The sequence below is a fragment of the Lindgomyces ingoldianus genome (assembly GCF_010093535.1).
Source record: "Lindgomyces ingoldianus strain ATCC 200398 unplaced genomic scaffold BDR25scaffold_53, whole genome shotgun sequence".
Lineage (NCBI taxonomy): Eukaryota > Fungi > Ascomycota > Dothideomycetes > Pleosporales > Lindgomycetaceae > Lindgomyces > Lindgomyces ingoldianus.
In genome coordinates, this window is record NW_022985214.1 from 325,276 (window position 1) to 347,668 (window position 22,393).

The 22,393-nt window shown below is 32.5% G+C and overlaps 2 protein-coding genes across 2 annotated transcripts; both read left to right on the top strand.

Moving 5' to 3' along the window:
* Positions 1–1,945: 1,945 nt before the first annotated feature.
* BDR25DRAFT_319638 (uncharacterized protein) lies at positions 1,946–2,454 on the top strand (the record flags this gene model as incomplete). The annotated part of the gene is made up of 2 exons (XM_033691843.1): positions 1,946–2,030; positions 2,210–2,454. The coding sequence occupies 2 exons, from the start codon at positions 1,946–1,948 to the stop codon at positions 2,452–2,454; spliced, it is 330 nt and encodes a 109-aa protein (XP_033540754.1).
* A 12,297-nt stretch (positions 2,455–14,751) lies between these two features.
* Positions 14,752–15,617, top strand: BDR25DRAFT_307521 (uncharacterized protein). Its single transcript, XM_033690852.1, has one exon. It carries the CDS (start codon positions 14,861–14,863, stop codon positions 15,512–15,514), a length of 654 nt encoding a protein of 217 aa, XP_033540755.1. The 5' UTR covers positions 14,752–14,860; the 3' UTR covers positions 15,515–15,617.
* Positions 15,618–22,393: the final 6,776 nt, after the last annotated feature.

The window sequence follows — 22,393 nt, forward strand, 5'->3', positions numbered from 1 at the left end:
TAAAATATAATACTTTTTAACTAACATGCTATAGCTATTTATAAGGTCTTTTAAAAAATAATAAGTAACTAACACACTAAATAACTTTTCTAAGCTAATTATATAGCTAACTTATAAAAGCTAAATAATAACAAGAAGTAAGTAATTATTTAGCACATACTTAAGCTAGATGTGTAAGAATTTCCCCCCTAGCTAGCAGCTATAGCTAATATAGCTAATTCTTTGCGCACTAAGTATAATATAAGCTATATTAGCATAAACTAGCTTAATATGTTTATTAAGTGTTACCTAAAGCTTAAAGTAAAGTTTAAGTGTAAGTATAACTATAAAAAAGCTTTTTATAAAAATTTTATAGTAATTTAAAGCTAGTTTAACCTTATAAAAAATATTAAAGCTAAGTATAGCATTTAAGATAATAACATGTACAACTTTAATAAAATAAAGTTTATAATAGGCTAAATATCTACTAAAGCAGTTATTATAGGTTTAGAGAGATAAAGACAGCTAAAAGTAGTCTAGCTAGGTAACTAGAAGTAGATAATAGCTATCTAGAGCATTAATGCTAAAAAGTAGGCTATTCTACTTTTTATTATCTTTTAAAGTAGCAACTACTTTTTAAACTAGTATAAAAAAAAATCTACTTTAGAATTAAGTTATTATAATTTTTAAGCGCAGCTAGACTACTAATTAGCTTAGTTTAGACTAGTTAAAGCACTTTAACATATATATAAAAAAGTGTACTATTAGCAGCTACTATCTGCTAGTTATTAATAGCTATAAAAGCTATAACTTACTTTATTTTTAGTAATACTATAAAGATAATAAGATTATTACTATTTATATACTTTTTTACTTATTACACTTTTTATAGCTACTTAATGTAGGTTGTTTTACTTCTTTAAAAAAAGTGTATAAGCGCTAAGCTAAAAACCTTATATGTAACTAAATTACTTATATTATAAAAATAAAGTTTTTACTATGCTTTAAAGTAGCTTATAATGCTATAATTACTTTTAGTAATATTTAAAAAAAGTTTTAAGGCGCTAAATTAGTTCCTTTTAACTTATAATAAGTTATAATAAGCCTTAATATAAAGTTACACACTTTATTACTACTACTACCTATATATAACAAGCCTTAGTAGTTGTAAACTCTAAGTAATACTTTAAAACTTAAGTTATAATTAATGCTTATAAAAATAAAAATTTAAAAGCATATAAATAGTTTACTAACTTTTATAGTTAAAGTGTTTAAAAAAGTCTTAAAAAGGGCAGTAATAATTATATATAAACTAGTGTTAGTGTAATAGAAAATTACTAAGCTTTAAGCAGCTAATAAGGCTACTATATAACATAAATTATATAAAAGAAAGTAGATTAAAGTAGAAAAGACTTTAATAATTTAAAAAAGCCTATGCTTAACATCTTTAAAGAAGTTTAGGGCGCGCAGTAACAAAAAGAAGGTAAAGAAGCAGGTGTAAGCTAAAGTAGGTAAGCTATCCTAAAGGCGCTGCAGATAGTGCAATTAGACTAGGCATAACACATAAACATGTAAGCAAGAAGTAGAAGTAGTATCTAAATAATATTCTAGGCTGTACTGTACTATATAGTGCCAGAGCAGGTTGTTATGGGCTATAATAGAGTTTGTTAGGGTGGGGTCTTAGCAAAAGTAAGCAACTCAGGTGTGTGAGCGACTCGCCCATGAAGTACGTTATAACTATAGCTATAAAAAAGCTTTTTATAAAAATTTAAAAGTAATTTAAAGCTAGTTTAGCCTTATAAAAAAATATTAAAGCTAAGTATAGTAAGAAATATTCTGCAATCACTTTTAAAACCTGCAATTAGTGCAATTGCAGGCAGGTATATAGTCTTGCCCTGCTAAAACTAGTCTAGATCATATTTGCGCAGCCGGTATTTACTGTCCGTTGTGGATGAATCTCAACGCCATGTCCGAGACGAGGAATCCAATCAAGGGAGATATCAATGGCGTTTGTTTGCGTTGTATTAAAGAGGACGGTGAATGGGAAGGACGTAAGAAATACTTGCATACGTAGGAAATGATAACTATGTTTGATGCGAAAGCGGGCGAGGTGAGGAGCCACAACAGCTGTAAACTCTCTTGAAACTTAGCGCCTCATCGCGCCATAAGTAACAACGACCTACACCTCCGTTCATCATTGCCGCTAAACAAAAGAAACTCCTCTTGACAGTGGGAGAGACGTTGAATCTTTCGAAGAATAGTGTTAGAGAGCGCGTGGTTGCTACTGGTCTTGCCCGCGATATCGCACGTGCCATGGGTTCCAGAGCCAGACTTTGCCATAATAAGTTAGCGCTCAGAAATGACAGCGGTCTGGGTTTATCTCAGCTAGCTCAGCCGATTGGGGAGAGAAGGGGCGAAGCCCCGACAGGGGCAGAGCCCCTGATACCCTTGCTAGTCAACATAAACCCATGCTAGTCGCGCCGGTGGCGCTCACGCTATCTTTCTGGCTAATAAGGATGCTAGATTTAGCTTCTCTCCCTAGCTGTCTAAGGGACTTTAGTAATTAATTATATAAACAACTAATTTTAGTGCTTACTTTTTATATAAAGATGCATTATATTAATATTTACGCATTTTTTTTTTTTTTTTAAACATCTCTAAACTTTAGGCTAATAGCTACACAACTTTTTACTATTATTTATTAAATTGTTACGCGTTTTGCACGTTGTTTACTGTACAAAATAGCTAATAAGTCTACTAGTCCTACCCTGCGTCTGCGCTAGCGTCTACAACCCTCTTATCTTCCTCTAGCAAATAAGCTACTACCTTTTTTATTATTACTTTTATTATTACCTTTTTTTATGTTCTTTTTACTTTTATTTATAGTTACTACTAAGCCTTAGGCTTTAGTTTTAATAACTTATCTCTTTATAACTTTATAAGTAGCAGGTGTGTTTACTTAGCGCGTCTAGTTATTTATACTTATTTACACTCTAAAATTAAAAAAACTAAAGCAGGTTCTAGCGTTAATAAATAAGCTACAGATACTAATAGGTAAATTTATTAAGTTATATTTGTAAAACCTACTGTTATTAAGGGCTCTACTACTTAGTAGACATAAAATAATTCTTTAATTAGCACTAAAACAGCTAAATATTTATGTAGTGTTAAGTAAAAATAATAAGGCTACTAGTGTTTTTAGTTTTATTACATTTATAAAAGAACTTAATAGTTTTATTAAGTAAAAGTTTTTTAACTAGTATAATACAGCCTTTAGGCTAGATAAGGTTAATTTTACTAAGTTAAAGTTAATTATAGCTAATTAAGCTCTAAATTAGAGCAGGTTTATTAAAAAACTTTTGTAAAATAAGTAAAGTACTTAAGGTAGTTATAGTAAAGCTAAAAGTTTATAAAATAGTAAGGTGTATTTAATTACTTCTATTATCTTACATTACTAGGCCTAGAAGAGATGCAACTACTTTACCTGCCTACTAAGTCTATATTTACATAGTAGTAGTACAAAACAGTGTGTTATAAAGATGTTGTTAGGCTTAAGTGTTTATAACTTATATAAGATTATAAACTAGAAGGTTAATAAAATAGCAGACTATATAAAAAGCTTATAAGTTATAATATTATGTTATATAGCTTATATCTTACTTAATGCTAGGCTACTAGGTCTTACGCATAATTCTTAGTTAATAATTATGTATAATAATTATAACTTTACTAACTAGACTTATAACTACACTATAAGCATTGCAACAGCTATCTAGTAGAACTTAATAATAGCACTTATTATAAGATGTCTATAGATCTCTAAGGATAGTTTAACCTAGTCTATGTTTAATCTTAGTATAGCATTGCAGCCTAATTAGATCTATATAGCGCCTAGCATAATTTAGGACTATATAAGCAAGCAAATTACATTGTGCTATATGTTACACGCTATAGCTGCTATCTACAGTGCTGCTGTATTAAGGGTCTTTATTAGCTTAGAAGACTAGTTGCTGTTAATGCTAGCTATTAAAGTTCTACTATGTAAAGAACCTAGCTAGGTAAATTATTTAAAAGTAATATTTTTTAATAAAAGTGTTATTAATAAGACTTATAAAGTGCATAATAATATTTAGCTTTAGTAGTTAAATATTTCTGTAAATCTAAAAAAGCTAAGCTTTAAAACACAGCTATAAATAGTATAGAGTAACTAGAAAACTGCTAAGTTTATACACAGTTTTAAGAAAAAGCAGCGCAGCGCGTCCTAGCTATATAACAAAAGGGATTAGATAATTAAACTGCTTATGTATTTTTATATCTTTTAGGCACTTACTTACATAATTATTTATATGCACTTTAATACGCCTAAAGGTACAGACTTTTTTAGTAATCTTTTATATAATATTATGCGCTTAAACTGTGCTAGTATTAATTAGGGTAATGTTAAGTATTATATAGCTGTGCTGCTAATATATCTAAGCTAGAGCGCCTAAATAGTTATGTTGTTTTACTAGAAAATAGGTAACAGTAGATATCTCTAAGGCTAGGTGCTAGATATCTATGCAGCAGATGTCTAGTAATACTAGTAAGGTTTTTATAATAAGGCTATTAGTTAGCTTTTACCTAACTAGTACATTAAGTTGCTTAAGCAGATATATAAAAAGGTCTTTGCACTTACTATGTAAAAGGGCTATAATAATTCTAAAGGCAACTAGATAATAATATATTAGTTTTTTTAAAAAATTAAAATATTTTTTACTTTATAGCATGTAGTTAAGTTTAGTAATATTAAAATTATTTATTACTTAATTAATTTATTAGCTGTATTCTTCTTTAGATCTAGTTAGAAGCGCTATAGTACTAAGCTGCTACACCTCTGCTAGTTAGTCTTAAATAGGGTGTTAACTCTAACACTTTAGCAGTTTATACTTGCCTCTAGGTTAGTTAACATACACAGAAAGCTAAACACTTTTTAAGTAGTTAATATTATGCTTAAGCTTATAAACTATGTGTATAAGCTTAACATGCAGCACTTTAAAAATAAGACTTATAATGTAAACTTTACTTTTAGTTGTCTTACACTATCTTACTAGTTTTATATGCAACTCTGTGCGCTAATAGAGGGCGCCTTTAAAAAGAAGAGTAAGAATAAGTATACACAGCGCAACATTAAGCTAGAGACATTTGCCCTTGCTATTTATCTGCTAAGTTATAGGCGCTGTAAGCGCTTAACTAGTTAGATTAACTAAGAGCTCCCCTAGCCTATTATAAGCTCTAATATTATTGCTAGTAGTATTAAGTTGTTAACATTAAAAGTTATAGACTTTAATGTTAGTAATGTTATATCTAGTAATTATATACTAGCACTAGATGTAACTAATCTAGCAAGCATTAGCATAGAGAAGTTATGTTATATTAATATAATAAAATTTACAGAAATAGTTAAAGGCATAACTTATAGTAACTCTAAGAGTTTAGTTAACAATTTAATTAATAGTAATTTTAATAAAGGTCTTAACAAAGCCTTTAAAGATAAATAAAGTAATTATATATTTATATTTTATATATACTTATAGTAAGCACTTCTGTGATGTATAATAGTGTTATAAAGCACTATTTACTTAGTGCAGCTAATTAGACGCTGTGCGCTATTAGTTGCTTACTAGTTTTAACAACTGCGCAGTGTTAGGTACATAACTGCTCTCTAGCCTCTTTGTATTAGCTTGTACGCCCTTATCTAACCTACAGCCTATCTACATATTACATGTATTAAGACAAATTCCTAGCTATAGATTACCTAGTTACTAGTATATTATTATAGTTTTACGCGCTTACTATTTCTAAAAGTTTTTTAATTATAATAATGCCTATTAGTTTAATAGTTTTAAAAAGTTTATAAAAATGCTTATATTTTACTTAAATAATTTAAAGATGTAGTAGTAATAGATAAAGTTATATAAAGGCTTAACTATGTTAGAGTAAAACTTAGTTAAAAATTAAAAAAGCTAAGGCTATTCTAATTATAGTAATGTTATATTACTGCGCGTTTTAATTATTATAAACTATTTACTTATATTTACTACCTGCTGTTTAATGTAGTTTAACTCTATAACACTAATTAATTAATTACATGCAATATATATTTACTTTAGTAAGACTTTTTTTTCTTTTTATTTACTGCTGCTACCTAGCCTGCTTATTATTAATTTAATGCTTTATAATTACTTATATATATTATATCTTACTTATTTTTACTTACTTTTACCTTTAAATTAGGTAATTTTTAGTTATAATTAGTAAAAAATAATTAAAAGGTTATAATTTTTTATGCTAGTTAAACACTAGTGCTTTTTATATCCTTTTAAATAATCTTATAATGTGTACTTTTACTGCTAGGCAGAAACTCTAGTCTAGTTAAGTGCTTTTGCTACTAAGGTAAAAGCTAGAGTATATATAAGCCTTTTTTTTTTAGTTAAACTCTTTTTAATTATTTTTAACTTTTTTACTTTAATTAGCTAAGTTTCTTCTACTTTTTTAATTTAAGCTGTACTAAACACTGTATAGTTACTTTATCCTCTACCTTACCCTGTAGGTGCTTGTCTACCTTTATTAACTAGCTAAGTCTCCTCTCTGTCTATGCGTTAGGCTGTCTTAAGCACTCTATAGTAACATAGTTCTACTCTTTCTTTCTTTATTACTTTTCTTAATTAGCTAAACTATCTTTTTGCGCGCTTTTAAACTCTTTTTTTTTACTTAACTATGTCTTTAAACTTTTTCTTACTATACTTTTTCTTAATTAACTATATTTACTTTCTAACTATTACTTATTGCCTCCCTGCCCTTTTTTAAATAGTTACATGTGTTAGATTTAGTTACTAGTATTATATATTAATAAGTGTATCTAATCTTTTTATATTTTTAGACTAACTATAATATAACTTTAGGCTATAACTATTCTAGATTAAGTTTTTTTTTTTTTTATTTATAGTTATGTATCTTATTATTATACTTTATATGCTTATTTTTTTTTCTTTTCTTTTATTGTTCCTGTTTCCTTCCTAGACGCTAGACCTAGACGCTGGACCTGGACCTAGACCTAGACCTAGACCTGGACCTAGACCTAGACCTGGCTACCTTAGACAACAATTAGCAACAATTAGCAGGCACAAAGTTAAAACAGAGTTCTAGAAAGTCTAGTGCGTACTAGTTAGAAGAGACTGCATGTGTGCTAGTGTGTACTAGCAATTAGGCAACTAGGCACATATAATGTTTGCTACATTGCTTTAGCAATGCTGTATTAGTAGGTAATTAGAGAGTAATTAAAGGGTAATTAAAGAGCTATTAAAAGGTAATTAAAAAGTAATTAAAAAGCATTTAAAACATTTATAATAATTAGTTTATCTAATTATAATAATTAGTTTACTAATTATTTAGCTAGGTCCCTTCTAAACCTAGTTTATTAGTAGGCACTAAAGAAAAAATAATTTAAATAATTTTACTATAAAACTACTATCTAGCTTAGTTTATTTAGTTTTTATTTAGATTATTCTTAATAGTGCCTAAGGTTGTAAGGCTAAGGGCTAGGTTTAGGCTCTTCTATAGCTAGGTAGTGTCTATTAATAAGTTCTTTTAGTTGTATAATGTAAACATTCCTTAGTAGAGCACTATAGTAGGGGCATCCTTATAGTCCTAGAAAGATTCTAAGCAGACAGCAAAGCATTATATGCTAAAGGCTATATTATGTAGAACTATCTCTCTTAGTTAACTAGCTTTTTAGAGTCTAGAAAGTCCTACGCTTATATAAAATAGCTTAAAAGGTGCTTATTAGTTTAGATAGCTATTACTATCTAGCTAAAAAGTATACATAGTCTATATTATTTAATCCTTTTACTTAATTAGCTAAATAAAGCAGATTTAACACAAAAATAATTTAATATAAGTGTGTTTATTATATAGAAAAGTGTTTATAGTGTGTTTATATAAGCAGCTAAGCGCTAATAGGTCTAGCGCGTAGATATAGCACATATTTTTAAAAAAACTACTTAATTAAGAAATTATATTTATACTTAGCATACTTTATTTTAACTTTATTATTAACAACACTTGCTGCAGCTACCTATATACCCTTCTTTAAAAACAATAATAATAATTGCTTATAGGTTGCCCTACCTAGGCTTCTACATAATACGCTAAAGATATATAAACACATAATATATACCTATAACTATGCTAAGTTTCTTTATTAAATTTTTTTAGCTACTTTTAAATTTAATATTTATCTTACTAAAACTTTTTACTAAACTTTCTCTTTATACCTACTATCTCTACTTAGAACTATAGCTAGCTTTAGATCTGCTACTAAGTTTATCTTTAAGCTTAACTTACCTTACAACACACTTGCCTAGCATAATAATATAAAGATGTAGGCCTAGCAGCCTTCTTCTATTTTATAAGTCTTCTGTAATGTGCTTTCTGTCTGTAAAAAGATGTTTAGTTAATAAAGTGTTTTTTTTAAAGTTAAGAATAAAGCTTGTTTATTACATCTCTTTTTCTAGCTACACTGTGCACAAAACCTAACACCTTAAACGCACGCACCCTACACTATAGGCAACCCCTTTAGGGAACCCTCTTATACAAAACAAGAGAATGCGCTAGGGCAGCTATAAAAACAACAATAATAATTACCTATAAGCGCTACTTTGTCTGCTCTAGCGTACAGCGCTCTAGGAAACTAGTTTAAATAAGTAAAGCTATTACTAACACTTTACACCTAAACTATAGTAAGAATAAGCATAGTTAGTTTAGTATTTTAAAAAAGACTGCTTACACTTTTATTAATATATCTCTAAGCTTTGCGTAGTTAGAGTTAATAATATGTTTTAATAACACTTTTAACTATCTAACTACAGCTTATCTGCATTATAATAAATGCGCACACTACCTATATTAGCTGCCCTGTTATCTAATAAGTGCCTTTAACACTTGCGTGTTAATCTGCTTAGAAATACTGCACTAGCTACTAAATTAGTGTGTAACACATTTATATTATATAATAAGCTCTAATAAACTGTAGTAATTAGAGTATAAGAAGTTCTTAACTATCTTAGTGTATGTAGCATAGAGGACTAGCGCACAGCCTATTTGCCTCTGCAACCTAGCTTAGAAGTGTATAAGCTAATAGTAATTTTATCTAATGTAATAAAAAGTAATAAGACTATTTTAGGCAGTAACAGGTAGTAACTACTACTAGTTAGTGTGTGTAGGACCTAGGCTAGCATAGGGCTCCCTATAATTATAGCTGCGTGTTGCCTGTCCCTTAGCAACATATACAACTCTACACCTAGTAAGTATAGTACGCTAAACGCAGCAGAGGCTGCTACAAATAAACTATTTAGACTAGAAAGGTGTGCTATAACTATAAAAAAACTGCCTTAATAACTAGAAATATTACTAAGTAAAAAATTATTTTATAAAAAAAAGTTATTATTAAATAGTAACTCTAGTACTATAGTTAACACTATAGACTTAAATAACACATTAATTATAACTAGTTTAAGGGGTAGACTATATTACTCTAACTAGTTCTGTTGCTAGTAATATCTATGTTATGTAGCCTACATAGCTAGACTGTTATCTTGTATATAACTACCTAATAAGGCCCTAGTAGCATTGTGTATACCTAGCAACCTAGAGACATTGCCTGTTCTAAGGAGCGTGTTATTTTTGTAAAACTTGCTTTATACTATAAGCATAATATACTTAAACTTACTTTTAATAAATGCTAGATGCAACTCTATAAACTTCTAGTCTAATAGTAGATAATTCTGTACACTACTAGTGCTATACCTACTAGACTTAATAAGCACTGTAACTTTATTACTCTTAATATTCTTTTATTTAGTAATAAGCCTTACTAGCTTTTATTAGTTTAAGTATAAAAAAAACACTAAAAATAAAAGTAAAACTAAAATATTATTTTTAAACACACTATAGACCTTTAGAAAGTACTAAAAAGTAGATGCCTAACATATCTTTTAAATATGCTGTAATATAAGGCTAGCTTTACTTTTTAGCATTAGCGCAGTTTTTTTAGCAGGCAGAGGTAAAGCGCTTTAATATAGCATAAGTGCTAGATTATAACTTATGTAATAAGCAACCTTTTCTAGAAAAAGTTACTGTGTTAATTATATAAATAAGTTATTTTAAAAATACTAAAGTAAGTGCTTATAATAACACTTAGAGTTAATTAGGTTTTACTACTTAGGCTTAATGCTAGCTTATTAGTTTAGCTATTTATTTATCTAATTAAAAGGTCTACCTTTATATCTATTATACTAAAATGTAACTACATAATTCTATAAATTAGCTAAAGTGCTTTTAACCCTCTCTTTTGCAGCCTCTAATTTAGGTTTATTATGTAGGGGTGTAGACCTAGGCAGAGGTGTTACAGCAGGAGTAACAGGCGTCTAACTACTACTAGCAGATGCCTAATCTAGCAACGTTATAGTTATTGTCTGCCTTAATATAAAAGGCTTTATCTTATAATAATTTTTTACTTTTATAAGTTACTTTTTTTTTATTTTTTACTTTACCTAGCTGCTAGCCTGTCTATTACTTGCATTTAAATTAGTGCTAAGATAGTTAAATGTATAAAAAAAAATAAATAATATAGCAACTATAGTCTTACTATAACTACACACACTATAACTAAACTACTATATTAGATTACTTATATCCTAAGTAATTAAAATGTTTTATTAGTATACCTGCTTAATTCTAGAGATATCTATACTTATTCTAAGCGCAGTTGTACAGATAACAATCTAGATAAAGGCATTAGCGCCTTTAAAATTTTAATATATCTCTTACTAGTCTGCGTCTGCAACCTAACTAGTATACGCCTAGACTACCTTCTTAGCATTTGCTATAGAGTAGTGTCTATCTAACACAAGACAAGATTAAAGGAGCTCTGTAAAGTTAGTAATATAGGTGCAACTATTAATAAACACACACGTCTTTAAAATAAGCTTTAGGTTGCTAGGAGAACTAGTAGTACTAAACTTATAATTAATAATATATAAGAGCTAAGTATATGTGCTTTTACTATAATTATTAATTAAAATAATAGCGTACGCAATCTTAGGGCAATCTACGCACATCCTAATTACCTCTAGGCTGCCTATTAGATTATTACCTATCCCTAGACCCTCTGGCCTAAAGCTACTAAAACAGCGTACTGCCTTTTCTGTCTGCTTGTTAAATGTAGCAGTACAAGTAAAAAACATTATGTTAAGAGATAAACACTACTAAAGCTTATAAAACTATAAATACTTTTTCTAGAAATTTTTTTACTATTATATAACATAGCACTTGTCTAATACTACTAACTTAACCTAAGTATAAAATATAGTGTTAGTAAATAGCTATTAGAACGCTAGTAATATAGCCTACTTTAGACCTAGTAAAATATAAGTGTATAGAAGCTACTAGATTTTTTAAAATATTTTTAAGTTAGCATTTTTTATTTATTTAGTAACTAGATATAAACGCGCTTTAGAATACTAGCAGATTACTTTAAACTACTTATTTTTTAGCTTTAATAGTAGTATAATCTAAAGCATAATGTTGCCTATAAATATAGAATATATATGTAAAATAATGCTTTTTTTAAAGCTAGTGTAGGCTACAAGGATTATATCCCTAAGGCTATATATAAGCTAATAGATAGCGCGCACCTGCTACTTATATAGCTCCTTACTGCCTAATAACTTCTGCATAGCCTAAGTAAGTAATAGCGTTTAATACTAGATATTACACTTTATAAAACACTTATATACTAAATCTTATAAAGTATTAGCACTTAAAGTATAATAAGCTTTAATATAAAAAAGCATTACACTAGCTAGTCTGTATACTTAATTTAGCGCTGCATAGTCCTTATTTAGCACTAAATAAGTAGTCTCTTCTAAGTAGACAGCTAGAAGACTTAGCGCAAGCTGTACTTGTGCTAGCCTCCTACCTAAACTCTAATTCCCTGCGCGCTAACCTAGCCCTCTAGTCTGCATAGTAGCTACTACAGCAAATAATTAGCAGTACACATTAAAAGGTGCGTAAATAAACACATAGATAATATATAAAAAAATATTTATAATATTTAGTGTCTAAACTGCTTACTGCGTAAGCGTTAGTACTATTTTGCTTACTGTAATAGAACTATACGCATAGGACAAAATTAGCAGATCTAGAAGCTAGAGGTAGTTTACAATAGTAAAAATAAATAGCGCCTAAAATATAAGTGCCTTGCAATACATAAGCATAGATAATAAGAGGGGGGGGGGGTTTAAAGTAACACATAAAATTAGTTGTAGAAAAGGTTATATTACGCGCGCAGATAGATTTAAATTACCCTAGACATTATTAGATCTTATTTAAAATATGCTTATAATGTTCTTACTAGAGTTTTGCACATTATATTAACTTTTAAAGTCTATGTATAATATACCTATTATACTATCTAAAATTACGTCTTTATTCTTAAGTAGTTAAAATTAGTTATGTACACAAAAAATCACTAAAGTCCTTTAGACAGCTAATAAGAGAAAACATTAGTTGCAGGGGTTTAAAACTACTAACCCTAGGTTATACTCTGTTAGGAGTAGCAGTATGCATGGTGGTATGTGCGTTGTCGGTTCTCTCATCAGCCGGCTGAGCTAGCTGAGATAAGTCTGGGTCAGCCCCACTCCGGGAACTAAATCAGGGCACTCCGGCACGTGCGCGGCACATCCTCAACAACGTTATCTCTTTTTGAAAATCTCAACGCCTCTCGCACAAGGTCAGTGCCGGTTCGGGTCGGCCGTCCTCCCTGCTAGCGGTGGCAAGATCATGTACCACCGAAGTACCTGTTACAGCTATATTCCGCTAATAAATAAGCTTCTAGAACATACCATTACGTTTCGGCAAAAGGGTAGCCAAAAGTACCGTATGCTCGAATGAGAGACCTATACCAAGATGCTTTCTAATTTTATAAGAAGATTAGACTAAGAAAATAGCATTCCTTTTTACCGGAGATGTTAACACAAAGCGACTATAATACTAAAACGCATGCTTATTACGCTATACTACGGTTACACTTAACTAAATATATCTTATTCTACAAAGGGAAAGTGAATTATGTCGAGCAGCAGCTGCGCATACCAGTCTGCGAGCATTTCTTGCGATACCAGCCGCGAACGATGGTCTTCTCGGAGTACCATCGCTTTTACGGCTACAGCAGCTCCACCGCCTTCTTCACCTGCCCATCTGCATAGTATGCTCGTGCGGGCTCGTGAAGCGACGCCAGTCGGGATCGGTGCTCTTCTGCGAGCAACTTCTCCTTCACTGCCACCACATGCTCCAGCAGCTCCCCCAGCTTCGGACTCAAGTCCCCAATCCTAGAATTATTGCCAATGGCACTACATGATCGTATCGGAGTCCGCTACCGACTCCGATAACCGTCATCGAAGACTACAGCTACTGCTCTGCGATTGTGAATCAATCCCGTCGGGTTGACAACCCCCTGTGACGGCGTACCCCGAGTCTTCAGAATTGAAAGATCAACATCATGGGCCTTTCAACCCTGGATCATAAACTATACGCAAACGGACACATGGGCGGACAGCATCACTTCTGGGACAGCGCTTGCTGGATACGAAAATGAACAGCCAGACTGCAGGATAGCTCCGAACTCCGTGCTGCTATGCGACAAAGTCAATTCAGCATACACATGGTGGCTGTCCTCACATGGATCACAAACCCCACCACCGGTCGAAGCATCGACGACCGCCACACCAACGGGATCTGTCATTGAGACATTGGCGGCGCCCGACTGCATACAATTCGTGCCGGTTCCAGCCCATGCGAAACCGACCTGTGCAAATGGAAATCGCTGACAAAGAGCTGTAGTACTGGCCACCCTTAGCACTGAGCGGGTCAGAATTCTACAATTCCAACTGGACTACTCCAAGTACAATGCCCACCATCCCCGGAAAGCCGAACACTGCCGTGGTGTCTGGCATGACCCTCACAAGCCCAACTGTCTACCACTTCATCAAGACCGTCAACGTGTATACGATAGCGGGAACGAATAGGAAGGCCGACGGTGGAGCCATTCGCCAGAGCGCTATCTGGCAATTATCTAGAACTCTCTCTACCGGCAAGGCCGTCCTTACCGACAAGCAATTGGAAACCGATATCTTAAGCGTTATATATGTCGGGCCGAAACATCCACACTGAGGGGCTACGTTTTCATGCAACAAAGATTTCCGCGTCAATGACATCTTCACCATGCGCTCTCAGCGCTATTCTTTGGCAGTCTTGAAAACAAAGGGATCTCGACTATCATTCAAAACGAGGTTACGCATCAATTCGCGCTCCCAATTACAGATATTATTACTCAAAACAAAAGCTTTCAGGGAATACAAGTAGACCAGGACGTATACGAGGGATGTTTATCCGAGCAATTCTCCGCTGGCTGTGATGAACATGGTTCCAACTTTCATGCGATCGTTACTGGGCCGGGTGGGCCAACGGCGCGGCCAACGCAGATCTCTACGGCTGCACTGTGCAAGCCATGATTAGTCACAAAAACTGATGGTTATTAGTTACCTGTGAACTCTCATTTTTAGTCACATGTGCGATAATCATGTGATCAGTCCGGTCGGTGTTACTTTTCGCCGAAAGTCCGCGCCTTGTTGTAGACTGAAGACTGAGGTGTCATACAACACCTTTCTCTGAGATTATACCTTCATCCCGCAGGCTACCACGCTTGATCCTGACGAGCTTTGAGATCCTCATTGGCAGTCAAGCCTTGTTAACACACCACCATCACACCACATCGCGCTAGACCATGACTACTCCACCTGTTTATCCGCGGCCTCAATTCTGGCCGCTCTCGAAAGAATTTATCACTGCCCTTCGTCATTCGGATACAAGCCGCTTCGAAGCTGCAGCCGTATTACTCGATCAGGGTGCCGACGTAAACGGGTTGTATGAAGCGTCGCGTCCTCGTCGCCCTATGGGTCCCAAGGTATCACGCGAACAAGTCACAGCACTATACGATGCCGCAAACCGAGCTGACTACGACGCTGTTCAATTCCTTCTCGACAAAGGCGCTGATGTCAGAGCAAGAAACCGCACCGGCATGTCTCTTGCCTTCGGACTCTTTCCATTTCGTAATGCCATTGACACTCTTTGCGGACTAGATGCGATGAGGACGAGTAAAGATCAGAAGATCGTGCTCTTGGCTGAGGAGAAATTTGGTCCAGAAACAGACGAAGATTTTATTAGGAGGCGCGATGCATTTGACACCCTTGACGGGTACTATCCATATAACTCCACGACACTGTTCAAGCCCAAGATCAAGAAAGTCATCCCCGGAGAACAGAAGAGAAGTGTAGCAAAAAAGCGGTCTCGACCTGCAGAAAAGAATGTTGGTGTTTTAACTGGCAAGCAGAAGCGTTATGGACTGCGAAAACGGGATCTAGATGTTTCATATGTCTGAAGGGGTCGACTCTGTTAGCTTTTGCACATGGCTTTTACGGAGTTCGAAAGGATCAAGCAATCAGGAAGTCTTGATTATATCCATTCATATGCGGACCAATTACCACAATCTAGAAAGATGTTCACCGAAGTGCACGCGCATCCCACATCAAAAGCTCTCGAAGATCTCTATCCTTTCCGCAAAACATAAACCGCCCACTTAGTCTCAGAACCGAGCAAGTGCAGCCTTGCTATAATTGAAAGAAGGATGGCCCACCTGGACCTAGCAAGCGGTTGCCGTTTGCGTCCAACCCCCCCGGGCTGTGGACGTCCATCCTCGACCAGAAGCATTCCCATCCTTACAGTCTAGCCGTTCAACTGAAAGTTGGGATCGTATTTGAACAGTGTGCGGCCGCTTGGTATACTCCAAGCCCGCGTGTGATCCTCGCCCTCCCGGGCCGGAAAGTAGAGATACTCAGGTTGCCAATTAACTTGACTTTGATGATTAGTCTGCATTGCCTGATCCACAGCGGCTCGGAATCTTCTAAGGCCGTTTGGATGCTGATGCTGGCCTTGGTTGACCACGTAAATCTCCACACCATTGACAATGTGAAGATTGTACTCTTCGGGGTGCACGATAAATGCGAGACCGTTTTGTAGCCGAGCTCCATGGTTGTTTAGACCCTCTTGAAACGCGGTATTGCGACGTCGTTCATTTGGAGGAGCTCATTCCATAAAAGGCTGCGGAAACCCATTCAAGATGAAATTTTCTATGTATGCTTTAGGTAGCGCAGTCATCAGGATCGGCCGTTTTCTACGGCGTTAACAAAACCCGGTGTCCTGTAACCAAGTTAGCACTCATAATTATACTAGAAAGAACATCAACTTCCATACGTAGGCCATGTATACTCCGCCTGTTGGGTTCGCTAGGTAGGCGTTTTTACTATGACTATCATACTGCAGCCTACTAGCCCTATTGATCCCTAAGCAAAAGAAGCAAGCTGGTTATTAGCGTCCAGCTGCTGGAAAAGTGAGGTAGGTATTGCGTATGGTTGATACTCGACGTAGTTCTGGTTTGGTGTTCGTTTGCGGAGTTTAATGTCGACGTATTGATTGGGATCATCCTCGTCCCATATCATGTCCACGTTGGGGGAAAGCCATGCACGGTCGGGTCGGGCATCCTGTTCATAATCCACGTCCCAAGCTGAGTTTGAGCCATGCGACGGAGATCATTCAGGCCTCCAAAAGCTGGAAGTGGAGCACGCTTCTCTTACTTAGCTTAAGTATTCTTGTGTGTACCTTTTAGTGTAGTAGAGAAAGTTGTATAGTATTAATTTAGCAGGCATGGCGCCTATCTTATTGCAGTTTTAGTGCCGCGGCCGCTAATTCTAGATAAGTGCTCTAGAGGCTTTAGCAGCGCGTTTAGTGCTTCTAGCATAGCGTTAGAAGCTTATAATAACAAGTAAGAAGCGTAAACAATAGACATTAAGGCACTCTTATAATAATAATACTAGTAGGTTAACGTGCTAAAACGTATAGTAAAACAATAACATGTTTAACAAGCAAGCTAGACATACAAGCAAGCTAGACAGCTCTACTACACGTTGTGTAGCAACACCTTTTAATTCTTATAGTTTAACAATACCTAATTTTAACTAACTTAAACTTAAAGATAGACTTTTTTAAAAGATTTTAACTTTAATATAACGTACCTAACAGGTTGGCCGGCCACACAGGTTAGCCAGCCACTTTTGCCAAGCCCCTACTAAACTCTACCTATCTACATAATGCCTTAACAACAACACTAGATTAAATCTTCTAAAAAATGTTAGATACAGCTTGCTCTTTAGGCTCTTAAATAAGACTTAAAACTCTTCTTATAACACGCTACAGCTATCTATAATGTCTCTTACACAACACTAAGCAATTAACGCGCTAGACAGCCTTTATAAGCAGAATGCTAGCCTAAATTAAGGAATCTAACTAAGCTTAAAAAAAAAGTAGTTGTTAAGTACATACTTAGGCTTATTACACGCAGATTTCCTCTTAGGCTTATAGCTGTAGCTAATATAGCTAATTCCTTGCCTGTGATGACAAGCACTGTCTCTACTACCGTATAGAGCTGGGGAAGCAAGGCAGAGTAGGTCGGCTCTATTTCAGCTACACTAAGATAGGGAGGAGAAAGGGAGCTTTAAGGGCAGCTCTATAGAAGAAGTGCTCACAGCGCTAAGGCGCTAGTAAGAACGCTAGCGCTAAGCAAACTAATAGCGTTGCGCTAGTTACACCCCCTATATCCTAATTAGCTGCACAGGCAGCTTATTATGTGACGCGCAACAGAGCTCTCTGCGTAGGACTGTTACATTACCCCCTTCTAAGGCAGTCTTATCTTTAAGACTAGGTAGTTTAGCGCTTTTATGTTAGTTTTTAAACTAGTTAAGACCTTAGTGTAAGTTAATTATTAACTTTTATAAGTTTTATATCTTTACTTTTTTTATACACTTATAACTAGGTGTCTAGTTGCGCTAGTAGACTAGGCTTAGTAAAATATGCTTAGTAGAAGTCTCTTACCTTATGCAGAGCTCTAAAAAATCTGTTAGCATTATACTAAGTAAAGTTAGAATTATAGCCTACCTATAAGGCTTAGTATTAGAAACGCCTGCAGTAGACGCAACTATTTAGAATATTCTAAACCTGCTACTTAGAGTAACTATTAACTTTAATTAGCTTCTCTAGAGGCTTAACTTAACCTAGCAGCATTATAGGTGCTGCCTACTGTAGGTAGTCTACATAGAAGATGTTATGCATTCTTATATATAGGGGGAGCTTAAGCTAGTACAAATAACCTTTTATGCCTATAATTAGATAAGGCCTATACATCTGCTAGTTAAGCTTCTAGCTAGGGCGCCCTATAGTAAAGCTTTTAAAAGTTATGTATACTTTATTACTTACTATAAAGTTAGGCTTACACTACTTTTTATTTACTTAAGCTGCTTACTACTTTTAGGCTTAAGTAATGCTTTTTTTTATAATCTTAATTACTTATTATATAGTGTTATAGTAAAGCTTAGCATAGCTTTAAGCCTTTTTATATAAAATCTGCTCTAGCGCAGTTAGTAAGTGTTTTATACGTGCCTTTTAGTCTTAGTAGTGTGTTAGATAATAGCTAAACTTAATTTTAAATAGTAATAACTTTATTATCTTATATAGTAAAGATGCTTAAGCCTAGTCTATATAAGGCAGCAGGTCTAACTAGTTGTCTTAAAAGTAATTAATAAATAGACATAGTTGCTAGTTAATATACTAATTTAGCACTTTTATGTTGCTGTTAGTTTAAAGGTAGTAGGGCATAAAAAGCTTTTATTTAACACTAGTAAAGCAGTAAAGCTTATTTATAAATATAAAAGTAAACTATAGTTTATAGTTAAAGATAATTAATTAAAGGGGTTTATAAACACACTAGATATAGTAATAGTATAGGTCTGCAGCCCCTACAGCAGTAATAGTCTTATAGCATAGTAGTAAGAAGTAGCGCTTGCTTAAACAGTCTACTATAATAAACATGTTATTATAGCTAGCTTAATTAAGTAGGAATAACTTAAAATTTATAAAAATATTTTACTATACTTACTTAAGTATTAGTAGTAGCTTAAGAAGCTCTAAAGTCTTATTTTAAAAAATATAGCTCTACTAATAGGCCTTATAAGTGCTAATATAAGTCTTAATGTTCTAGCTTATGCTTAGTTAGTAGTACTACTTGCGTAGCAGCTTAGTTATTTTTCTAGTTCTAGAATGTGCAGTAAGTTATATTATATAAATAGTGTAAATAAAGTAGGTTTTTAAGAACTAGATAGCTAGAACTATAAGCTTCTCTTTTTTTAGTAGTAGGCTTTTAGCGTTAAGCTTTTATTATAAGCTAAGATCTTATACTTTATTATAGTAGTATTATAAGCTTTTATAATTCTAATTAGTATCTAAGATTTAATTAATAAGCTTATATAGTTAATTTATTAGTAGCAGCTTTATAAACTTTTTATTTAGTAAAAAAGTGCTTTATAAAGTAGCATGTAATTAAGTAATAAAACTAACACTAATCTACTTTTAGCTTAAAAAAAAGTGTGTATAAGCAGCTTTATTTTTTTTTTATGTCTTAAGCTTCTTTTACTTCCTTAATAGCATATCTATAATAACATTAGCAGTGCCTAGGCAGTAGGTTAGTGTAAGGTTAAAGTCTACTATTAGTATAGCTTATTATATCTAGTAAAGAGTAAGCTTATGTTTAATAGCAAAGTACTTAAAAGCTTAGTAGTTAGTAATTACTATAAATAGTTTATCTTATTATAAGCTTATTAGCTGCGCTTATTACTTTTATAGGCTTTAAATAACTATAAGCATTTTTTTATTATATATATTATAGTTTATCTGCAGCAGGCTTATAGTCTTAGAGTAGAACGCTATAAAGCGCTAGATGCTATTGTCTTGCAGCTGTAATAGTACTTTTATAACAACTCTATTACTTATATTAGTCTTTATATGTGTCTTATAATTTAGTAAGTAGTGTGTAAAAATGTTATCTAATAGTATAAAGTTTTTAGCGCGCTTAAATATAGCTAACTTATGCTTTTTTTAAAAATGCTAGGCGCTATGCTTAAGTAGCTTTATAAGCAGCTATATAATGTAACTATAGTTTTTAAGAAAGGCGTAGTAGAAGTTATAAAACTCTAGAAATAACTATAGGCTTTTAATTAAAGTTAGTATAGGCTAGTCTTAGACAGTAGCTACCTTAGTAAAGTCCTTATAAATTTTATCTATGCTAATAATAAAACTTAAAAATTTTATTTTAGTAACTATAAATTTACTCTTTTTAAGGTTAATCTATAGGCTAGTATTTTATAGACAACATAAGACCTTAGTAATATATGCCTTATGCTATAAAAAGTTGTCTAAGTAGATTAAAATATTATTAAGGTAAGCTATATAAAAGTTATTAAGTAAGCTATATAAAACTTAATTAATATATTACTAAAAAGTTATAAAGCTATTATAAAGTCTAAAAAGCAGCATATAATACTTATAGTTACTATAGTATGTTTAAAAAGTAGTTAGGTCCTTAACTTTTTTAGTAAGCTAAATATAATAAAACACCTATTATATATTAAGCTTAGTAAAGACCTTAGCTATAGCTAGCTACATAAGTGTTTTTTAGATTAGAAGTATTAAGTAAGCATTTTTTTTTTATAATTATATTAAGCTTATAATAGTTTATATAAAACTTTTACTTTTTTTTTAGCTTTTTAGTAAATAAGACTAGAGAAGCGTAGCTAGCGTTGCTGTGCGTAATAAATCCGCGTTGCAGGTAGTTGTCTAGATAGTCCTTAACTAGCCTAAGCTGCTCTAGAGACATGCTATATAGTAGGCTACTTAATAAGGTGTTCTTTACTATTAGCTTAATATTATAGTTAACGCTAGGTTAGTGCAGCAGCAGTTTATTTAAGTCTTTTTTTAAAAAGTAAGCTAGTGTAGCTTTAGTATACATAAAGAATAGTAACTTTTTAAGCATTAGCTATTAAAGCTTATTTTTAAGATTAACTATTATAGGTGCTTAGTAGTCCTTAATTAGTTAATTAACTTTATAGACACTAATATATCTAATTATAACATCTTTACACCTTATGTGTAGCATAAACATAGTAGCGTTAATTACATTTACCTTTAGCTCTACCTTAGTAAGTGCTTTTTTAGATATAGCTAGTTAATGTTAGCGCGCTTAATTAGTGCTAAAAGGTATTAGTTAAGAATTAAGTTACTTTTTTATTTTTTTTAAGTTTTACTACTAATTATGCTTTTAAGTTAATTAAAGTTAGTATTAATTAATTTTTAATATTTTTATAAACTTATTTTATTAGTTAGTGTCTACTTAATAAGATTAGTTAATCTATAAAAATGTGCTATATATAAAAATAATAATATTATACTTATAGTCCTATGTCTAATTATTATTTAGCTACTAAATTAATTATTTCTTATAGTTAATTTAAACACTAGCTTTTTTAAAAACTTTATAGCCTATAATTAAGTTATAATAGCTTATGTTATAAAGGATAAAAAGTGTAGGTAGCTAGTAGCTATTAATTACTAGATTTATATAGAAGTACTTGTCTACTTATTTATTTAGTTAATTATTATATTTTATAATAAAAATAGACTTAATGCTAAGCATCTTAGGCTATAAGTGCTTCTAAATTATCTGTAGGTGTTGTAGGTAGATTAGATTATAGCTGCTAGCCTTTATATTAATAAGACTATTTAAGCGTACAGTAATCTCTCTAGTAAAGACATAGTAAGGCAGCATAAAAAGCTTACTGCTAAATAGTAGCTTACATAGCTTCTGTGCTAGCACTTTGTTTATTAACTTTAGAAAAAAGACTTTTTTTAAAGTAAGTTTTTTTTTAATTTACTGTTTTTACTAGAGCTTATAGCGTCTAGCTTCTGCGCTGCTTCTATAGCTTTACTCTTAGCGCAGGCGTAAGAGCAGTTATAACTTATATATTTTAGCTAATAGTATAAGTAGCAGGTTATAGCATCCTTTATTAAAGCTGCCTGTGCTTAGAGTGTTACTAAAGTTATTAAAGTAGCAGTAGTAGCAGTAGGTTAAAGAACATTTTAACGTGTAAGCTTCTCTTAACTTTTCTACATACATTATGCGCTTAACTCTGTAGTAGACCTCTGCAGTAAGAAGAATATCTAGTAAGCTTACTTTATATAATTAAAAAAGCTAACTATTAAGTTATTATAGTAAGTTTTTATATATACTTAAAGCTAACTTAATAAGGTGTTATAAATCTTATTTTTTTACTGCTTAAGCAGCAGCTTAGCTTTATTTATAAAGTATATAAACTAAGCC

Bases quoted from the DNA above. Each gene is read 5' to 3' on its own strand.
- BDR25DRAFT_307521 (XM_033690852.1), top strand. From the start codon at position 14,861: ATGACTACTCCACCTGTTTATCCGCGGCCTCAATTCTGGCCGCTCTCG.